General features: G+C 34.9%; 1 protein-coding gene across 1 annotated transcript in view; it reads left to right on the forward strand.

Annotated features, from left to right (window-relative positions):
• Positions 1-21267, forward strand: part of KCNH5 (potassium voltage-gated channel subfamily H member 5) — a 274356-nt gene that overhangs the window by 197860 nt on the left and 55229 nt on the right. Inside the window, exon 9 of the mRNA XM_055304344.1 lies at positions 7933-8185. Coding sequence (XP_055160319.1) covers positions 7933-8185 — 253 coding nt within the window. The remainder of the gene's footprint in view (positions 1-7932; positions 8186-21267) is intronic.

Genomic DNA, 21267 nt, shown 5'->3' on the forward strand with positions numbered 1-21267 from the left:
AGATGGCCGAGGCATGTATCTTTTGGCTTCATTTACTACTCTGACTTCTTTGAACTATCTTTACTTTCTCCCGTTGTACACACACACACACACACACACACACACAAATATGTGTAGATATATTAAATTGCATAAATAATTTGAAAGAATGATGATGCACATCTTTAGGAATTTTAGTTTTCTCTCTCTACTGGAAGAAGACTAGGTTGAGACAGAAACTTCCAGAATTACAATCATTCTAGAAATAATTGATTTGGCAGCTCTGATTTCCATTTCTTTCATTTTCTTTAAGCAATAACTATCTGTTTAAAAGTACCTTTTTAAAAAGAAAAATTGTATATATTCAAAGTGTACAACATGATTTTTTTCCATATACATAGTGAAATGATTACTCCAATCAAACGAATTCACATAACCATCTCTTCACATAGTATTTTGTCTGTGTGTGTGATTTTTAAAGTAACTTTTAAAATTAAAATATAATACTGGTATGTGGGAAAATTATATTATAAATGAACAGCTTAATAAGTTTTCACAAAGTGAACACGTGTGTAGCCAGCACCCCAAAACCCCATTACCAGAAGCTCCCACCCATATTTTATCCAGGCACTAGCCAACTTTGTCCCTCCAGAGTAACCCATATCTTGACTTCCAGAACTAGAAATTAATTTTGCCATTTGGGGGATCCCTGGGTGGCTCGGCAGTTTAGCACCTGCCTTTGGCCCAGGGCGCAATTCTGGAGTCCCGGGATTGAGTCCCGCGTCGGGCTCCCGGCATGGAGCCTGTTTCTCCCTCTGCCTGTGTCTCTGCCTCTCTCTCTGTGTGTGTCTATCATGAATAAATAAATAAAATCCTTAAAAAAATTTTTGTCAGTTGTTGAACTTTATATAAATGAAATTATGTGGAATATACTCTTTTGGGTCAGGCTCTTCTTGAACCAGCACTATGTTGTTGAAATTCATCTGTGCTATGTGTATGTTTCTTTTTTTCATTCTTGTTGATAGCGGTCTGTTGTGTGACTATACCACAATGTAGGTATCTATTCTAATGTTTATGGATCTTTGTGTAATTTTCAGCTTAGAGCTATTATGAATAGTGCTCCCACAAATGCTCTTGTTCATGTGTTTTGAGATACACACACACACACACACATATATATATACACCCACACATACACACATACACAACATAGATTTGTTGAACATAGATGAATTTCAACAACATAATGTTGGTTGAAAATGAACCTGACACAAAAGAGTACGTGTGTGTGTGTGTGTGTGTGTATACACATTTCTGTTATGCATAAACCTAGAAGTACAATTTTTGGGTCTCAGGGTGTATATATATATATATTCATATGTAAACATGTTCATATATATATATATATATATATATATATTCATCTTTTGTCAGTACAGTCAGGTAATGGAAGTACCTGGATTTATGTGAAAAGTACATTCTTTTAAAGAAGCCAGAACATCATTTGTCAGAGGTGACTTTAAAATGATCATTGCCAGATTGTTCCTGTGATTTACTCATCCTGTACTCTGTACTGGAGGCATGTATCTCCCCCACTCCTTTCACCCATTTTGCCCAAATCCCTATTTCGATTCCCTCTGAGCACCATCAGTTTGTTTTCTATATCTGTAATTTTAACTCTACTTTTTATTTTTTGATTCCATTTATAAGTGGAGTCCTATGATTTTTCTTTCTCAGTCTGACTTATTTTAATATAATACCCTCTAAGTCCATCCATGTTGTCACAAATAGCACAATATCATCCTTTTTTTGTGGCTGTGTAATATTCGTGTGTGTGTGTGTGTGTGTACACCATATTTTCCTTATTCATTCATCAATTAATGGGCACTTAGTTTGTTTCCATATCTTGGCTATTGTAAATAATACTTTAGTAAACATAGGGGTGCATATATCTTTTTAAATTAGTGTTTTTATTTTCCCTGGATAATACCGAATTGTGGACTTATTGAATCATATGCTATTTTTATTTTTAACTTTTTGAGGAACCTCCATACTCTTTTCTACAGTGGTTCTACTAATTTACATTCCCACCAACAGTGTACAAGGGTTCCTATTTCTCCACATCCTTGGCAATACTTGCTGTTTCTTGTCTTCTTGATACTAACCATTCTAACAAGTGTGAAGTGATAACTCATTAGGGTTTTTATTTGCATTTTCTTGCGTTTTCATCCTTTCATGTGTCTGTTGGCTATCTGTACATCCTCTTTGGACAAATGTTTACTCAGGTCCTCTGCAAAAATATTCTTATTTAGTAAAACATATGCACATAAAGAAGTACAGACATGAGATTAATAATAGAGAACAATAGAATCTCTAAATTTCATCAGAGCTCCAACTTTGGAAAGTTAGTGGCCCAGAACATCAGCACCTTTAACTAGTTAAAAGATGATAAAAACTGCTATTTGTTTCTTTTTATTACCCACTTTACTGCAGAACCAAAACCATGAACAATTTGGTAGAATTGGTTCACTACATTTTTTAAACAAAAATCTTAAGTCTCACTTTTGTATATGTAGTCTATTTTTAGAAAATTTATCTCTAAAGGGAATCCTATGAATTTTAAACTATAATCTCTCGCTGGTTATACCAGTCTTCTGTTACTAAATATGACCTTTTACTTTTAAATAATGGAAGTTAATTTGCTTTGGTTTTATTTCATTACATTGTTCTTGAGTTAATTCTTTGGGGGTTTGGATACCCCAGAAATTGGCAGACTAACCTCTAGATACCTGCTCTCCCTTGGTCTGCATGATTGCCTGGTTATACTTAAAAAAAAAGTGAACTTTCTTTTCTTCCCATAAAATGAATGAGAACTGAATTCCTGTAGAGAACTTTACTTCATTTGTTGGCATTCTTTGAGCTCCTCATTCCCAAGAAGGATTGTAAAAATGTTTTATGTGCAAATGTCACTTGGCTTACTCTCTCCACTGATTTTCACTAATTTAATACCAATTCAGTTGGATCGGTGAGGGGAGATTAATTAGCAGTGCATAACTTAATTTCATCAAAGGAAACAGGGACTTTGAATGTCAGTGGTAACTTCATTGCCTATCAAAATGTCATTAATGCATTTATTCCTTTTTCCTAAGAAAGAGAACAAGGGGGTCATCTTCACTTATCAATTATTATTTAAAATAACTGGCACTAAAAAAATAAAAAAATAAAATACAATAACTGACACTATATGACTCCTGGCATAATATTCTGTAGATAATCAACAAAATAATTTATTTTAGAGCAGTGAGAGACATCAAAGGGGTTTTATCCAGTACTTTCAGACACTTATAATAGAATTATCACTATTATCTTCATTTTCATATTAGAAATTTGATATAGATTGATTAAAAGTGAGCAGTCTCTTGTCACTGAAACAGGGAGTAGTGAGTGGTAGGAAACTACCTCCACTAACCTTCAAGCCCTCAGCCTATGTCTCATTGTAGTTCCATGTACAATTCCATACAAGCCATGTAACATTCAATTTTTGTTTCAGGTAAAATTGCCTTTTTTTCAAATGCAAATTAAGATTTTGATGAGAAGGTGATTCTCATACACTACTGGGTTAGAGGGTAATTTTTTTTTTGATACACTTTTCCGGGAAACAATTTGGCAAGATCCTTGAAAATGGTTTTTATATTTTGTCCGCTATTTTTCTTCTAAAAGAATCTGTCCTCAGGCAATCTGACAGAGGTATGGCGTATTTGTTATACCTTGGTTTATGAAAAGGAAAACTACAAATCCAGATATCCAGTTATAATGCAGTTGTTAAGTTGTATCATGATTATTTGATGGAGTATTAAGCAATGATTCAAATTATATTTTTAAATCAGTATTTCATGGCATGGGAAATGATTATAATGTGATATGGGGTAAACAGAAATAAAGGTTTGGAGATTCAGGTTTTATGAAAATGGTATATACATATGTAAATATCTTACATTTTATATAGTGATTGTTAAGATGCATTTTTAAATATATTCAAAGAGTTGATAACAGAGAGGATAAAGCCTTCTTTGGGATTTCTCTAATCAACCATTTCCTTAGAGAATCTTGACTTAACTCTTTGGTTTCTAATTAAAGTATTTAGGCTTGCTTTTCTAAGCTTTTGCAACATTACTAATATTATAATGGATAACAGTGATGGGGAAAGTGATATTTATCAAATATGTTTACTCCATGCTAATATCTAGTTCAGGTCCTTTGCCCATATGCACTAAAACTTATATTTCAAATGAGATGACTTCTTTTTTAACAAATAGTAATGAGATAAATAATTTGTCAATGCATCCTTATATCTTTACCAACACACTGAAATATGCAGCTAAAATTAGAAGTGTTTAGAAATGGATACAAACCTGCAAAGAAATCTAGGCTGTTCTTTGGTATGGTGGAAGTGGTCACACCAGTGATTTCCTAATAAGTAAACTGTATTTTGATTAGTAGGACCTTAAGTGATTTTCAGAAATCAGCATTTATATTTCTGTGGTATGCAAAGAACCAGAAAACATTAAAAAGTGCTAGATGTTACATTATATTCCTGGTTGAACTTTAGTGCATATAAACATTGCTTAAGAAATGGAATGCATGAGTTTTGGGTTTTGTTATTAACTTATCGAGATGTTACCACATAATCTTTATACAGTACATTTGCCTTATCTGAAAATGGGGCACTGGACTAAGAACAGTGATTTTTCAAGCTGTTCCTGACTGGAAGCTCCATGGAGGCTGGTACTATGAGAAATTTTGCTCTTGGATCTGGAGGGCCTGCATAGTAGCCAGCATATAATTCATGCATAACTAACTTTCACTATCTGTGAGCTAAATGAGTGACTGAGTGGGCCCTTGGTATCATAAATAAATAAATTTTAAAAAGTTTTATTCTTCAGATCATGACATTCTTTACTTTTTTCAGGGTTGGTTGCAGAATTCTAAAAATGATTCCTTATATAGAGCTATAGCTCTTCCAAAGAGAAAACTTATTGTCTTAATTAAGAATCTAATTTATAACTATCCTGACATGAAAAGGGGATAAATAATCACTTTTAATATGAATGTTTTGTACCAAAATGTAATTTCATTTGTTTGTAACTCTAAGATACCCATTAGGGAACCTACCCACAAGAGACTTGATATGACATTCAAGGCAGAATATGCTGAAATTGGGACTAATGGGGCAGGTATTAGAGTCATCTTGAATGACAATTTTATCACTTAAAACTAAATTTTGCCTTGCCTAAGACACTTATTAGTGTCTTTCATTTACAAAAAAATAAAACAGCATGGATAGGGAGAGAGCTTGCCATTGGATATGACTTGGGTCTATTTCAACTTAGTTTTAACCTGTTGACATCTAGACTTAAGTACACACCATCAATAAAAATAATAAATGACTCAGTGTCATAAGTGAAGTGAAATGAAAAAGGAAAGATGTACTTAAAATGAAATAAAAATCATTTTTCAACATGCCACTGAACAGAGAATATTGCTAACATTGGAAGATTTCATTTGCAGCATGAAATCCTGAAAGAAATAATTAGGACATAAAATGACTGTTACCAAAATGAATCTAAAACATTAAAAATCCTCTAAGGTAAATGGAATAGAAACAGAATGATCCATTTCCCATAAAGCTATTCAGTATAGTGTTTATGCATGTGTATGTATTTTAAAATTATTTTTACTTTTTGGCTTTTCTAGCACTAGTTTCATCTTCAACTTGTGGAAAATATTCACACTAGCTAGTGCTTAAAATATCTTCAGGTTCATTCTGAATTATTTTATTAATTTTGCCTGAAATCTCATCAAACAGTCAAGGTACAGAATTCAGACTGGGGTAGAAAACGAAAGAAAAGCAAATTGCAGAGAACTATTGCAGAGAGCTAATGCAATAATGTAAAATATTCGTGTTCAGTAGGGATGATAAAAGCCAACATTTCTTTAGTCTCAGCCATGTGCAAGGCTAAACTGGGCAAAACTTAAACCCTTTCATGTAATTCTTGCAATGGGCCTATGAAATAAGGACTATCATCCCATTTCACAGATGAGGTTTAGAGAGATTAAATAATTTAGGCTAAACAGGTAGTTATAGATTTTCATCCAGGCCTGTCTTCGTGAGCTTGATCTTTTATGCACTTCTATGCCATAAGTAATGATTCCTAGACCGCATGGGCTCCCATGTCACCCTGGCCATGCCCTATCCTAGCACTTTTCTCAATGTATTTTAATTGTTGTTGTACATGCCTACTCCCCCTACTTTATGATTAGCTCCTTCAAGGCAAAGATAGTGTCTTATTTACCCTTCTAGTTCCAAGAGTAATGCAGTGGTGTGCTCCATCATAGAACTCAATAAGGATCTATGGGATGACTAATGTCAGAAGTCATTAAAGGTCAATATAATAAAGAAAACATTATATTATTATGGAAAACAACTGATATGGAAGAAAAGTACTAAAGCTTCTAAAACTCTGTTAGGCATTTTTTCCTCAAACATGAGATTTTTCTAGATGATCTAGGGATAGATGAGTTGATCCCTACTCCCTATGGGAATTCGAAGGAGTATAAAAACCCCACAGAGTTGCTTAAGTGTTACAAAACAATAAGAACAATATTTGGAAAGATTAAGGAAAAGGATACTGAAAGTGTACTTTAATTAATGGTCTTCACATTTATGAGGGACTCATCTTCTACACAGGGAAGCAGCCAACTTTTCATTGATAGCCCCAAATGAAAGGAATACTCAGGATATTTCAAACCTTAGGGAATTTTTTAAAGGTTAAAGTGCATGTAATACAGGAAGGAAAACTGTTTCATATTAAAACTTTATTCAGTATAAGTTAGTGGAGAAAGAGAAGGTTAGACTTCAGTTTGATGGGTTGAAAGCCTATCAAGAATAACATTTCTGATACAGAATAGTTTACCAAGGGGTTTGGGAGAGAATTCTAAGTGAGTTTGTACATGCATCTTTAAAGTGGGTGGTACTGACTTCTGGTAATCACATCTTGCTTGATGATGCTCTGATGAAATGTGATGATAGTGTCCATTTTAATCAGGGTCTTTAGCTGCGCTGTCTAAAATCTACCGGCAATAAGAGCTCTCTGACTCTTAGAGAGCTACCTATGCATGTTTCTGCTATTTATACCCTCTTCTGAAGGATGCCTAGAGCTTGAATTCTCTTGTTTCCCTCAGCAGTCTTTAGGAGTCTTTGACTCCTAAAGGATGAGCAAGGGCTGCCATGCAGTAATCGTCCCAGCTTGCCAGTAGTGCTACTTCTAGTTGTCTAAGCCCTACGGAAGGCTGGTGAATACCCTTTTCACTCCCTGGACTTAAAATTTATTTGTAAAATGAAAATATTTCAGAGTGAAAAAAGACACACTTCAAGAGTTATATCAGCCAGTGCCAGCCTGTCAAGTTAGAAGGGTACTTTTGTTAATTGTATTTTCTTGAAATTGATTAATATGAACCCACCTCTAGTGTGGAGTTAGTACAATATCCTGAATTTTGGTTCAAGTATGAAAAAACTCTAAAACAGAGACTAGACTAAAATGAATGTGAATGCCCTGTTTTAGTTGGCTCTTGGAGGAAATTATATCAGGTTTTTCTCTGAAACACTTCCCAACCACCTTAAGAGTCTGTTCTTTTTATGGGGAGATCCATACCCCTCTAGAAGCTTTACTTTGTGGTATTGTATTATAATAGTCCATATGCTCATCAGCCCATCTCACTGGGTTATTAGGTCCTTGAGGGCAGAAGTATGTCTTTTAACTTTGCATTCCCAGTATCTAGTACCATGTGTTACAGACTTTGTCACAGTCAATAAATATTTATTGGACGCCTTTTTTTTCCCTGGAATATATCTTTCTCCTTTTTTCTCACTTATTCATTTCTCACTTTCCTCAGGTTCTCTCCATCTGTCCCAAGGACATGAGAGCTGATATCTGTGTTCATCTAAACCGGAAGGTTTTTAATGAACATCCTGCTTTTCGATTGGCCAGCGACGGGTGTCTGCGGGCCTTGGCGGTAGAGTTCCAGACTATTCACTGTGCTCCTGGGGACCTCATTTACCATGCTGGAGAAAGTGTGGATGCCCTCTGCTTTGTGGTGTCAGGATCCTTGGAAGTCATCCAGGATGATGAGGTGGTGGCTATTTTAGGTACTGTGAACTTTCCTAATGTAGTAGCGAATGTGTAACAGTTTTAGAGATCTTGCTTCTTGGGTTTCTTAAGAGAAATTTCCTCTGCTTGGTGACTTTGGAAATTGGGTCACTAATGAGATGATGAATCTTAGTGAAAACTAGTAATGCTCTTTCAGCAAAGAGCATTAGTATTGGTCACAACTTAATGGGCGGCACAAGGGTTTGATTAAACTTACTTTGGCAATAATAGGACAATATCTTTTAGATTAGAGCTGATCGTAGCCTAAGGTGACTGTACCTCCTGGTTTTGGTAAGTGTGAAAATGGCTTGTGGAAGTATTTTCAGGTTAGTAACCCAGGTTGTTAGTCTCAGAGGGACCATGGAACCTGTCTAACTGAACACTTTCCTTTAGAGATGAGCAAAATGAGGACCAGAAAAGTTTAGTGACTTGCCCAGCTAGTTAGCAAATGAGTTAAGACTTGAGTACAGATCATCTTGTTCTAAATATTTCTGCCTCATCATCACAGTACACCTAAGGAATGAACTAAAAGTGATGAGGGAGTGAGTTTGATCCATTATATTGGAGTAATCACAATACAAGTAAATTTAGGCTTATAAAGCTGATTCTATTCATTCATGAACCAAGAAAATTATTTGGCTAAAAAATTCATCCAAAAATTCAGAGACCCAGTAGATGGTTATATTAACAACAACAACAACAACAACAACAAGGCAGTGATCATGTATGTAAATAAAATTTTGAGGAAATTATATGTTTGAGACTATATATATATATATATACATATATATATATATATATAGTATGGCATATATCTAAAATATAATGGTAAATATCTAAAATACCATTTAGCATTTCTGCTCAAGTTTCTGTAGCAGGTTCATGAAGTCCACATAGATATAAAAGGAAGCAATAATGAGGTCAGAAGAGAATCATCCCTTGTTTTTCTCTCAAGTAAAAGAAGTTAGAATTGCAGGATGTCAACTCTATATTCATTATATTTTTCATGGCTTATGTCTCATGAAAAATGAGCTTAATTTTTAAACTATTGGATTTTTTAGCTACTGAGGTCAACCTACCATAGCATCAATGCCACTTATTCTTGTAAGTCAAAGATTGGCTTATATATTTGAGAAGCTGCAAAAGCAAAATCCAGCACAAAAATGAAGAACTGATTTCAAAAGGCAGTTACCTGAAAAAAGAGAATTGAGAATTAAGAAGCAAGCAGTGACCCTACGTGGGAAAATAGGTTCAGTAAAATTTGTAAGAATTACAGAAAATGGTTAAGGATTTCAAGTGACTGAACACTATTGTTTTAGAAACCTCTCCTTAACTGTTGAGAAATAATACAGTTTAGGTTAAATCTCTTTTAGGAACTATTTTTATTTGTGATTTTTGCAAGAGAAATTCATACAGCACTTTAGAGTCAGCACTGTGGGTGTGTTTAATGCTACTTAGTGCTTGTTCCGCTTTGTTTCCTGGAGTATAAAGGAGTTATATATAATCCTTCATAAAAGGTGTACATTTTGCCAGAACAATCCTTTATGGTAAAATGAAGCATATACACACAACAACCATCCTTGTTTGCTTAAAGAAGAGGATAAAACACAAACCCGAAACAGGTGTATTTTCTTTTCCTGCATGTTCATGTCAATGGTGGGTGGAAGGCATTGGATATACAGGAAAATAGATCTGCCTTGTGATGAATTACCTCAGCTCTGCACTCATTGTTGTTTGCTTTGCCCCATTTTTTTCATCACAGCTTCACCTTGGTAACTTATTTTCTAAAAAGAAGGCTGGATAAAGCCCCAGGTGTAGTGCGTCTGGGTTGGGTCTGTTAAGCTGGAATCATTTGCTCAAGTGAGACAAAATGCATTTTCTTTTCATTTTAAAATAAAACGATAGCTGGTTTTGCACAGTGACATAGTAAAAGTGAACACAGGGCCCCTGGATATTGGACCAGCCTCATCATATATCTGTCACATTTTATTTCTTTGTTTGTTTTTTGTTTATCTTCTTCAAAAAATTTGGGATGCAGAGACTTTTCATCTCTTGGTTTAATGAGTCATATTATATCCACACCTTTCTCTTCCCTGGCAACTTTTCTTTCCTTTTTTTCCATGGACCTCTAACATAGATTAATTCAGCTAAAGGGCAGTCAGACAATTTTTGTTTTAAAAAAAAATTGGACCCAGGGGTGATCTCTCTGGGCGGAAGTAAGTGGGTGAGGCAGGGAGGTGCAGCCAGTGGCAGAGGCTGCTGGAGCTGGCAGGCTGCCTGGGTGCTGAGGATACAGGCAAAGACACTGTCTTACAAGAGTCTGTGGTTTGGTTCAGTGATGACATGACAGATGCAGAGACAAGCTTTGAGAACTCTGTTCTGGTCTAGAGCCTTCTGCCAACCTGGGTTTCTTGAAGAGGCAGTCTGAGGACACTGTGGATTAGCAGTGTGGACTTGTGGTGACCTTCTGCAGGAGAGGGAGCGTGAGGCCATAGACAGACTGCCCTTGTGTTCACACTGTGTGCAGGTCCACTTTGGAGGCAGCTGAAGCCCCGCCTGGCACCTGCCAGAAAAGTCTTTCCCTAACAGCCAGCCTCTTGACTTGTAGAGCCTCACTCCAGCTCTATTTGGGGACTTCTTAGTCCTGTGATTTCCATTTTGTGACTTAGTCTTGTGGTTTCCATTGAGGATGCATGTTTTAAGATTTCTTAAATTAGAGTACTTTCTTTTATGATTAAAAGAAGAATGAGAGGGTTGTTTAACACTCAACATGCTTTAACAATGTTTTAAGAAAGGGAAAGGAAAAGGGAAATTCAATAGTGTCACTCCTTACATTTTGGTGACTGTCCACTCCTTTCCTGCTCCTCCTGTTTTTCTTCTTCCTCTTCTCATTTTTTGTGGTTTAATGTTGAAATAATTATAAACTTCATGAAAAGTTGCAAAAATTATCAGGGTGTGAAGTTTGATATATATTTCCAGGTTTTCTGCCTTATTGAGTAAGTTGATTGGGTCTTCTGCCTGCATAAACTTTGTCAGGTATTACAGGTTTGGTTTCAGACCACCACAATAAAGCAAATATCACAATAAAGTGAGTCAAATGAATTTTCTGGGTTTCCAGTGCATATGACAGTTATGTTTACACTATACTGTAGTTCACTAAGTGTGCAATAGCATTATATCTAAGGAAAAAGTACATACCTTCATTAAAAGATATTTTATTGCTAAAAAGTTGCTAACGATCAGCTGCACTTTCAGTGGATCATAATCACTGATCACAAGTCGCTATAATATGTACTGATAATGAAAAGTTTGAAGTATTGGGAGAGTGACCAAAGTGTGATACAGAGATACAGAGTGAGCAAATGCTGTTGGAAAAAACATGGTGATAGATTTGCTCAATGCAGTGTTGCCACAAATCTTCAATTTGTGAAAAACATGATGTATGGGTGTTCATGTGTCTTATTACTAATGTGTTTTATCTGTGTTTCTTTGCATCTCCTGTAGTCTGTGTTGTATAGTGGTTGCTGGTATGTCATTCGGTGCAGAGATATTCATAACTGCTGTATCTTCATTGTGAATGGTGGCTTTTAACATTGAAATGTGTCCTTTTTCATCATATCTAATGTTTTTTTTTGCCTTGTAAGTGTCGGAAAGAAATAACATCTCACATCAGAGCATACCTCAGAAAAATGAGAATTTATCTCAGTTGGCCTGATAGGAGAAATAAGCAGGCCTTGCACTCTTTTACACTGATTCATTTGCCAGTGGAAATGTAGAGAAGGGAGGTCATTTGAAAATTAATTAAAACTGCTGAATCCAAAGAACAGGTGCAGTTTCATTGTTTTGGATCTTTGCCTCTCAATAGTCTCTTGGTAGGTACATAATTCTTTAGTGTGTCAAAAATGCTAAGTGTTTAATGAATAAGTCCTGAACCATAACTAATTAATGGAAAGATAAAAAAAATGTAGTCAACAAATACCTTCTGCTTTTAACACTGAAGGATGGCTTCAAGATGTTTTTCTAAATAGGGCAGGTGAACATAATTGTAGGTCATGTCTTTTTCCAAGTTGAAATTCTTTCACTTTCTACACCTCCACCTTTTTCTTTTCAGCCTTCCCACTTTTTATGAAACACAAAGAATTCCAAATTAAGTTCATGATGCATACATAATATTTTATATCCTTTCATATCTTCTTGCTTTTAAGTTCCTACCCTATAATTACTTGATGTGAACAGATTTCTTGGTGTGGCTAAAATAGCCAGGTTACTTTTAAGTGTCTCCATGAGGTATATTATACCTGTAAGGGCTATAAAAGTGACATATCCCTGGGAACGATAGACCTGGCACCTAAGATATTTCACTACATTCACATTTTGTCATTTCTGTGTCTACTAATTATTGGAATCATAGAGTTGGAGTTATTGATCTAAAACAATCTGTATCTGGGCAGCCCTGGTGGCTCAGTGGTTTAGGGCCGCCTGCAGCCCAGGGCATGATCCTGGAGACCCTGGATCAAGTCCCACGTCAGGCTCTCTGCATGGAGCCTGCTTCTCCCTCTGCCTGTGTCTCTGCCTCTCTCTCTCTCTCTCTCTCTGTGTGTGTGTCTCTATGAATAAATAAATAAAATCTTTTAAAAAATAAAACAATCTGTATCTAAGTGTTTTAATTGTAAACTCAAAGTCCCCAAGAGAACTATGCTTCTTTACATAGAGTTTGGATGGAGGGGTTAGATACTGTTATGGGGTTGGGGTAAAGCACAAGTGAGTCAGGGGCATACAGAGTTAAATAATAGTTTAAAAAGTAATTTCTAGTATCTGAGTTAAGATTTCATTTTAATTAGAAGCAGTTATTTATAAATATTTTTTGCATTATCAAAGAAAACTTAAAAATTATGGTGCTCAAAATTCAAAATCTACTTATTTCTATTCCAAAAAAGAAAAAAATCTGAGATATGAATGAATAATATTTTGCTATTTTGAGAATCTGTGAAAATGTGACTTCTACGCTATGGTTAAGGTTTCATCCTGTATACCTGCTATTAGAAGTCAAGTGTTTCACACTTTAAGTCCTTTAAAAGGGCTTTTCCCAAGTGCCAGACAATTATTTTCTTTTGCATCCACGTTTCTGTGTTTGGAGATGTTGAACATGAACCAAGTAGATTTGCTGTACATTTTATAACGATGAACATAGCTAATTCAGACATTTTCATAAAGGTCAAACTAGTTACTTGCTTTAAAAAAATTGCATGCTTGTCTTATTTTAAAAATTTGAAGTAGTGATTATGACATCATTTATACAGGTTCAAATGATACACTTAAAAATTCTTTAGTCTGTAGATTTTTGGATACAATATAAATCTTAACAATCTAGTACTTTAGACTCAACTTAAAATTCTCTCTCCATCATCCTTCAACACTAAGTTTTGTTTATTCTATCCCCTTATTATTTCTTTATCCTATGTTCGATATCCCTTCCCATGATAACTTCTCTTAAATTTTGGTCCTGGGCTGTGGCTGCCATCTGAAAGATCTGTTAGCTCACAATCTGTCACCAGCTTCAACCTCCAATTCTTATGTGGCTGCAAAATAATCTTTCTGAAATATATTTTTCATGTTGGTCTTCTCGTTAAGGTGGACTTTTTAGCAACCTGGGGATAAAATGTAACTTTTGGGATGGCCTATGAGGCCATTTTGGTCTTGTTTCCTGTCCAGCGTGACTGGTACCATTCCCTGACCCTAAATGCTTTCATGGTGTGTTGAATTGCAGGAAGATTCCTGAGTATCACCAAGTTCTGTCTTACTGGCAAGCTTTTACTTATACTGCTTCCCTGTTTTGAACACATTTTCTCCTCTCTTTAGTTGTCCTGTCTCTTGTTTCCTCGTATTCTTTCATTCTTTTCCTTCTTGTCCTGATCTGGACTCGGCACCTCTACTCTGGGCTTCCACTGCATGCCTACATGCAGTTCTTAGTCCTTTCTACTTTCATCTTTTTTGTTTAAGATTTTATTTATGTATTCATTAGAGACACACAAAGAGAGGCAGAGACATAAGCAGAGGGGGAAGCAGGCTCCTTTCGGGGAGCCCGATGTGGGACTCCATCCTGGGATCCTGGGATCACACCCTGAGCCAAAGGCAGGCACTCAACCACTGAGCCACCCAGGTGCCCCATTGCTTTCATCTTTTACCTGGTTTACTCTCCTACTGCACTATAAACACTTGAAACATCTTGCTCATTTTTGTCTCTGTTATCTGTGCTAGGACCCTTTAAAAAGGATCTCAGCAAGGTTCAGTTATCCACATTAAACTGTTTTGCCATTAAACTGTTTTCATAATTGTTTCTGTTCTGGGTACCCATGAAAATATCTTGTGTTCTGTTGCTGTTTTGTTTATGATTTATCTTGAAATACTGACTACTCTCTGTTTCTTTCCTCTAAATGCTTATAGTAAAATGCATTTTCCTAAGATTCTAGCTTTAGCATAGACCTATTATGGATTGAAAAAACATTTTCCTACTGTTAATTTTGCACTTTGAACAAGAAGAATATGGTGGGCCAAATGTTCAATATTTCAGGTCACTTAACACTATTTAATAATATTAAAAAGTCCTTCTGTGTTCTTTATCAGGAACTCCCAGTATCAAGAAAGAGTCTAACTTATACCGTGGTCATTGGCCACAGTAAGAAAACTTGAAATCATAACTATGAAAGGGGATTTCTCTTGGATTCCTGAAAGTGGCATCACTTTCCCCATCACCTGGAATAAAAAGTTCTGCAAATCAGAATCAATTTTTTTTAGAAAATAAACATTTAAGAGTTAAAAGGGGATTAGAGAAAGAAAAAACATATTTGTAATTAGCAAATGAGCCTTCCTCCCCATGCTTAAGTAAAATTTAAAATCCATGCATACATTTTGATTTTAATATTTATCAGAAATATATTTTTGAAAAATGTACGTTGGCCCCTTTGAGAAACTGATTTAAGTACCAATAGTTATTGAGTACTCATTATTTTACATGCATTATTACATCAAATAGTTTAACTCTATGGAAAAAGCACTCACAACAGTCATCTTAACACATGAAGAAGCCAAGGCTCTGCAGTATCAGGTGATTCACTCCAGGTCATAATTATTTTTAAATAGAATTTTGAAATTATACAATTGTTTGGTCTAATCTTGACAGAAAACATAATGCTTTTATTAATGTTCCCACTCTGTTTCCTTTTATTAAAAAGAGATTTTTCTAACAACACTGTTAAGTGCCATGCCAATGTATATTACAAAAACCCTTCCCAAATATTACTTGCATATAGGATGGTTAATCAGCTACCAAGTATCTAAAAATATGGTCCTCAAGATGACTAGTTTACCTCCAGGCAGGTGCTCAGGACTAGGGGCAACTGGCTCAGAGTATGAATCTCAGGAGCCTTCGGAACACCAAAGAGGGATCTTAAATTCTGCCTGCAAGTCTTTCCTCTGGGTCCTGGAAGAGTTTGGAGTCCACCTAGTTGGTAGGTATGAAAGTGAAAATAAGACTTTCAGAAATGCTTTGGGATTGTAGAAATGGCCACCAATCTTAGCATTTTCTTCCTTGCAGAGAAAGACTATTTCTCCACTCCTCAGTTCGTTCTGACCCTAGGACTTGTCTCAGTTTTTATGCTGAATCGTCCACCCTTCCCTTAAATGCTGACGTTCTCTCCTCTTGACTGGGTGGGCTGCTTGGCCTGCTTTCTTAATGCTCTTTTGATTTCCTGAGGTCCTGACCTCCACTTACAGAGTTTCTTTTGCATTTTTCCAACTGTCTTATCCTACTCTCCTTCTCTACCTTCATCCCTTATTGATATCAGGATACTTTATTTTTACATCTATTTAGTAAGAGCTGTTTGTCTCACTCGTTGTGTAAATAAAAATCTATAAGGTTGAATCAGTGATTTTTTTTTAGTAGATGAGAGTTATTTGCCTCTCTAAAAGTGTCTTCCAGTTTAGTTTGTATCCATTATAATTGTTGAACAGATTTGACTTTGGCCATCAATCACTGAAGATTGGCAGGCATCAATTCTAAATGTTTTAAAAGATTCTATTCTAATACATCTATATAATTTCTTAATTTTCATACCCATCATCTTGTTCTTTCTGTTCCTTTCCTCTAAAATATTACCAGTATGACACTTGCTGTTGTTGGTAATAGTCAAAGTCCATTAAAAATCATATAATTCTAAAACTCATAGTGTTCATTTATAAAGAAATATTTTTATGCATATGTATTCATAATAAAGTTTATGAGACTACTGCAATAATCGATCATAGTGAAGAGCTGACTGATAAATAAAAGTGAATACATGGATTAGGTCCATTCTATAGAAGAATCTTCAGATAGATCTATCACTGCACCCAACAGGAAATGACCTAAGTTTCAAATGCTGTGTTTTTAGAGATTCACTGGCTATATTAGATAGCTGTATTTACTGATGAATAACCAAGATAGTTTTTATGCATTTGTTTAACACATTTAATTATCTCACCAAATAATGTGTTTCAAATTTTTAAGAAGCTCTGGCTGTAAAACCAGCACCTTGGGAGATTATAATCCCTAAACATACCATGATTCGTATTACTCCTTTAATTATGTTGTAACTGTCATCTGTTTTGCCTTTGCATTTTCCAGTTTCTTAGTCCGTGAATCTGTAACATTTGCTCCTGTTTTACAATCCTGTTTCCTGTGGTTTAGAAGTGAAACACTTCATAAGACTTGATGCAGAGAACTGAGAAGATATAAATAGGCCAAACAACAACTTTCATGTTGAGTGTGAGCTTTTCTACTAATTTTAGGGCTTTGGGGGAAGGTTAGTGTTCTCAAGCTCTAAAATGTTTATAGCTGAGACTACTTGCACCCAGTGAGAGCTGACCTAAAAACTAGCATCAAATATTCTATAGCCATGAAGATGAACAGAAATTACCAGCCCCGATATTGTGCCGTTATTGGATATTCCATGCATAATCTTATGTCTCCACAACTTGTGATTTCTGCAGATTCCTCAGTATAAATGTGCATAATAGTCTTTGAAGAAGAACATTAGTCAGCTCTACTGTGGCTGGTAAATTAATTACTTGATTTACAAGACACGTCTTCCAAAAGTGCCATAAAAATTTATTGTGAATTGAGTGACTATAAGATGATAGAGACAACTGGATAAAGCAAACACACTTTAAGATGATTGATTAGATGAATATCCAATTGATACATTGTGTATCCTAATGGAAATTCTATGTCATAAAGTAATTCGTATTGCTTATTATGTAATGTGAGTTCCGATGCTGGGAACAGAATTGTCCACATTTATCAGTTTTGCTATGCTTCTATAAACTTTTTTAAGGGGAAAAACAGGGAGTAAGTTTTACTTTGGTTAAATCAATCAAATTGAAAAAGTTGAACTAAATCAACTTTTCTGTTACTGTTTTAGTCTTTTAATGGGATTTGGAGTTGAGTCCCTAGATTTTAAAGTCTTTTTTTTTTTAATGTGACATAGAAAAAATATTACCTTGAAAATAGAATTTGAGGGACACCTGAGTGGCTCAGTGGTTGAGTGCCTGCCTTTGGCTCAGGGTGTGATCCTGGATTCCCAGGTTCAAGTCCCACATCGGCTTCTTGCATCTGCCTGTGTCTCTGCTTCTCTCTCTTTCTCTCTCTCTCTCTCTCTCTCTCTCGCTGTGTGTGTGTCTCATGAATAAGTAAATAACATCTTAAAAAAATAGAATTTGATGATTTTTAGTTGACTTCTATAGGGTTATAGATGCACAGAAACTATAAGCATTAGTTTTTGCTCATCTTGTTCTCTTTAGGGTCAAAAGAACAGATGTTGATTCAGAGAGTTTAGTCACTTGATCTAAGCCACACGGTTACAGGTGGAGCCTCACATCTAACTTTAAGCCCACATTTCCCAATTTATTCTTCTGTGTCTTTCTCTGCTTCTCCCCTTTTTTAATTCACATATTTTTTCAATAAATATTTTTGATCTCTTAAAATGTATTTACTTATTTGAGAGAGAGGGAGTGAGAGAGCACATGGTGGGTAGGGGCAGAAGGAGAGAGAATTTCAAGCAGACTTCCTGCAGAGTGCAGAGACTATCTTGAGACTTGATCTCATGACCCTGAGATCACAACGTGAACCAAAACCAAGAGTTGGTAATTAACTGACAGCACTACCCAGGCGCCCCATGAGCTCTTGAACTGTTCTGGGCATTGGGTTTGACAGGAGTGGATGAACCAGAGAAAATTTCCTGCCCTCATGAGTTTATATACTAGCTTAATGCTATTCTTCCACATCACAAGCTTTTTATTTATGCATAGTACTAAAAAGAGAAATAATTTAAATTTAAAATTTTTGTTAGAAATATGGTAAGAATTTTAATTTCAGCAGTTAGGTAAAATAAAATACATAACAGACCTTTGAATGCTTCCATAATTAAAATGGTTTATATTAGCAAGGGGAAATTTTATATATCGAATACCTTTTATCTATTGATGATACATTTATCAATGAATATTTGTCTATTATTCCACAGATCTATGTACATATTTTAATTCAATTTTATTAAGAAGTGTAAGGAAATACATCTCTGAACAGAGCTTTCTATTTTTTGCTATTTTAAATAAAAATTAGGCAGATTCATTAGAGAAAAATTTGGAAAACAAAGTAGAAGGAAGAAAAAATAAGCACATTACTTGAAGCCAATTCTATAAATATTTAAATGCATTTTCTTTTAGTCTTGTATCCCTTTTGGTTTGTAACACAATTTATTATTAATTGATAAGTTAATAATGACATATGCTATATAGAATAATAAAATACAATATACTTTTGTTCTGTCATGATTGTTTTATTTTAAGAAAATAAGAAAAAGTACTTTTAATTGACAATTCCTTTAGTTTGGGAATTTCAGTTTCATTTTTATGTCCTTTATTGTAACTGTAACCAAAATTATATTATTCTTTGTATCTTTATTTGTTCATTTAATCTTATAAGGTAAACATTTTTACATGTTATTCCCAAAGCTAGTTTTAATTCTATGTAAATTGATGCTGATAAATAGATAGTTTATAATTGCTGGACATTTTATTTATTCATTTGTTTGTTTATTTTACCAACCTGGGGTCGTGATTGTTAACACTATAGGTAATATTATACATATTGATTCTAAATCTTGATTGATTCCCAAAAATGAAATTACTGAGTCAAAGGCATTGATTCTTATTGCAGTTACTATATGTAAAAATCAAATAGTTGAAGAGTACTAAGTACTTATAAATGAATCAGAGGCTGTATTATAAGTGATAGTTTGAAAAAATGTCACAGAAATCAATCAGAAAGAAAGGTAATCCTTTTTCTGTCTTTTCAAGGAAAAACCAGTATAGAAAGTGTAACAGTGACGATAGTGAAAAAGGAAGAAGAGGTACATCAAAGCAGCCTTTAAAAAAACCTTTTATTTTCATAGCACCAGGCACTGTGATAATATAACAGTCATTGATCTCTTCTGTTTCAAAAATAATATATGTAAATTGTAAGACAAAATAATACCCTTTCATTATCCCATAAGGCAGAGAGAACCTACCATTTTAGTGCATTTGCTTTGTGTGTCTGTGTGTGTTTCTTGTGTTTCTAGGGGGGATAGTGTACATAAAATAAGATCATACCATATGTATGATTTGATATTCTGCCTTTGTTGTTTCTCATAAATTAAGCATTTTTCCATCACTACTTTTCAATTTATGGTATTTGAGTTTATTCATTTATTCATTCAGTCACATTTGTCTTATTTCTACCTTTTTTTGGCCATTATAATTATCACTTAAATGATTTTTTTATAAGTACTCATCAGTTTTTTATTTACGCTTTTATTTTTAATTGAAATATAATTAACATACAGTGATACATTAGTTTCATTAGTTATATTAGTAGAATATAAGGATTCCACATTTCTATACATGTCTCAGTGCTCAGTCAATGAACATTTTTATCATTAAATCTGGTACTTTTGATAATGCAACTGGAATAAATACTTATAATTGGAATTACTTATTTAAAATTTAGAGAATGCCACTTACAGATTTCTGAAATTCATCTATGTAAGTGGAGATAGGGTTTATTTTTAAAATTTATATTAAAGTTTCCCTTAGGTCATGTATGATGCTGTCTAACCCCAGAGACCTAATTTGGGTCCCAGGTCTCTAACCGTCCTTGGACGAATTATGCATGGCTATTAGACAGTTGAGTTGTTGGTCAGTGTCACTAACTAAAAGAAAATTTTGGAGTGTCCAGAAACAAATAAGATTGCTTAGTATTAATTAAATACCCACTGTGGTTATTTTTTGCTGATCATATGATTACATGGTAGTGTTAAACACTTTCTCAATAATATGTATATTTTTCTCTTTCCATCTCAGAGTGCTTCCTGGTATTCTAAGGATTTCTAAACTGCCTTTGTGGGCAAGAATCTATAATGTCACTCAACCTCCATCTCTCTCTCTCTCTCTCTCTCTCTCTCTCTCTCTCATTTCTCTGGTTACATGTTACCTTTTCTCTCTCCTAGTCTGGCTGCCCTGAAGTGTTATGAGATCGGTTTCTTGTTATTTTTTTCTTGTCAGTTCTGACTTCAATTTCATGATGAGAGCAGATATTTACCCTCCTCTGTGATTAGAGTGTCAAAAGCCTAAGTCTTTGGCATAGTGCCTTTAGGAAGATCTTTTCTTGCCTGGATATATTCCCTCTTTTTTTCCACTACCAAACTTCCCTTTCTGGCAGAGGAACAAAGACCTCAATTGAGGACATTTCAGAAGCCAGGGGCTCTTATGGAACTGCCTCAGCAGAAAGTCTTTGTGGCACTTAACCTCTAGGTATTCCTTATCCCCCCACCTTGTTTGGATAACTAAGTACTCTTGATTTGGGGTGGTGAACTGTGGAATTCAGGTTGCTAGTGCATGGTGCTCCCAAGTGAAGAGTTGATTTCGTGTGATTTGCAGAATTTTAAAAAGATCCACATTTTACTAGAGTATAGTAGTACTGTTTTGTATTTTTTTTTATGGAAGT

This window comes from Nyctereutes procyonoides, unplaced genomic scaffold, assembly GCF_905146905.1.
Source record: "Nyctereutes procyonoides isolate TBG_1078 unplaced genomic scaffold, NYPRO_anot_genome, whole genome shotgun sequence".
Lineage (NCBI taxonomy): Eukaryota > Metazoa > Chordata > Mammalia > Carnivora > Canidae > Nyctereutes > Nyctereutes procyonoides.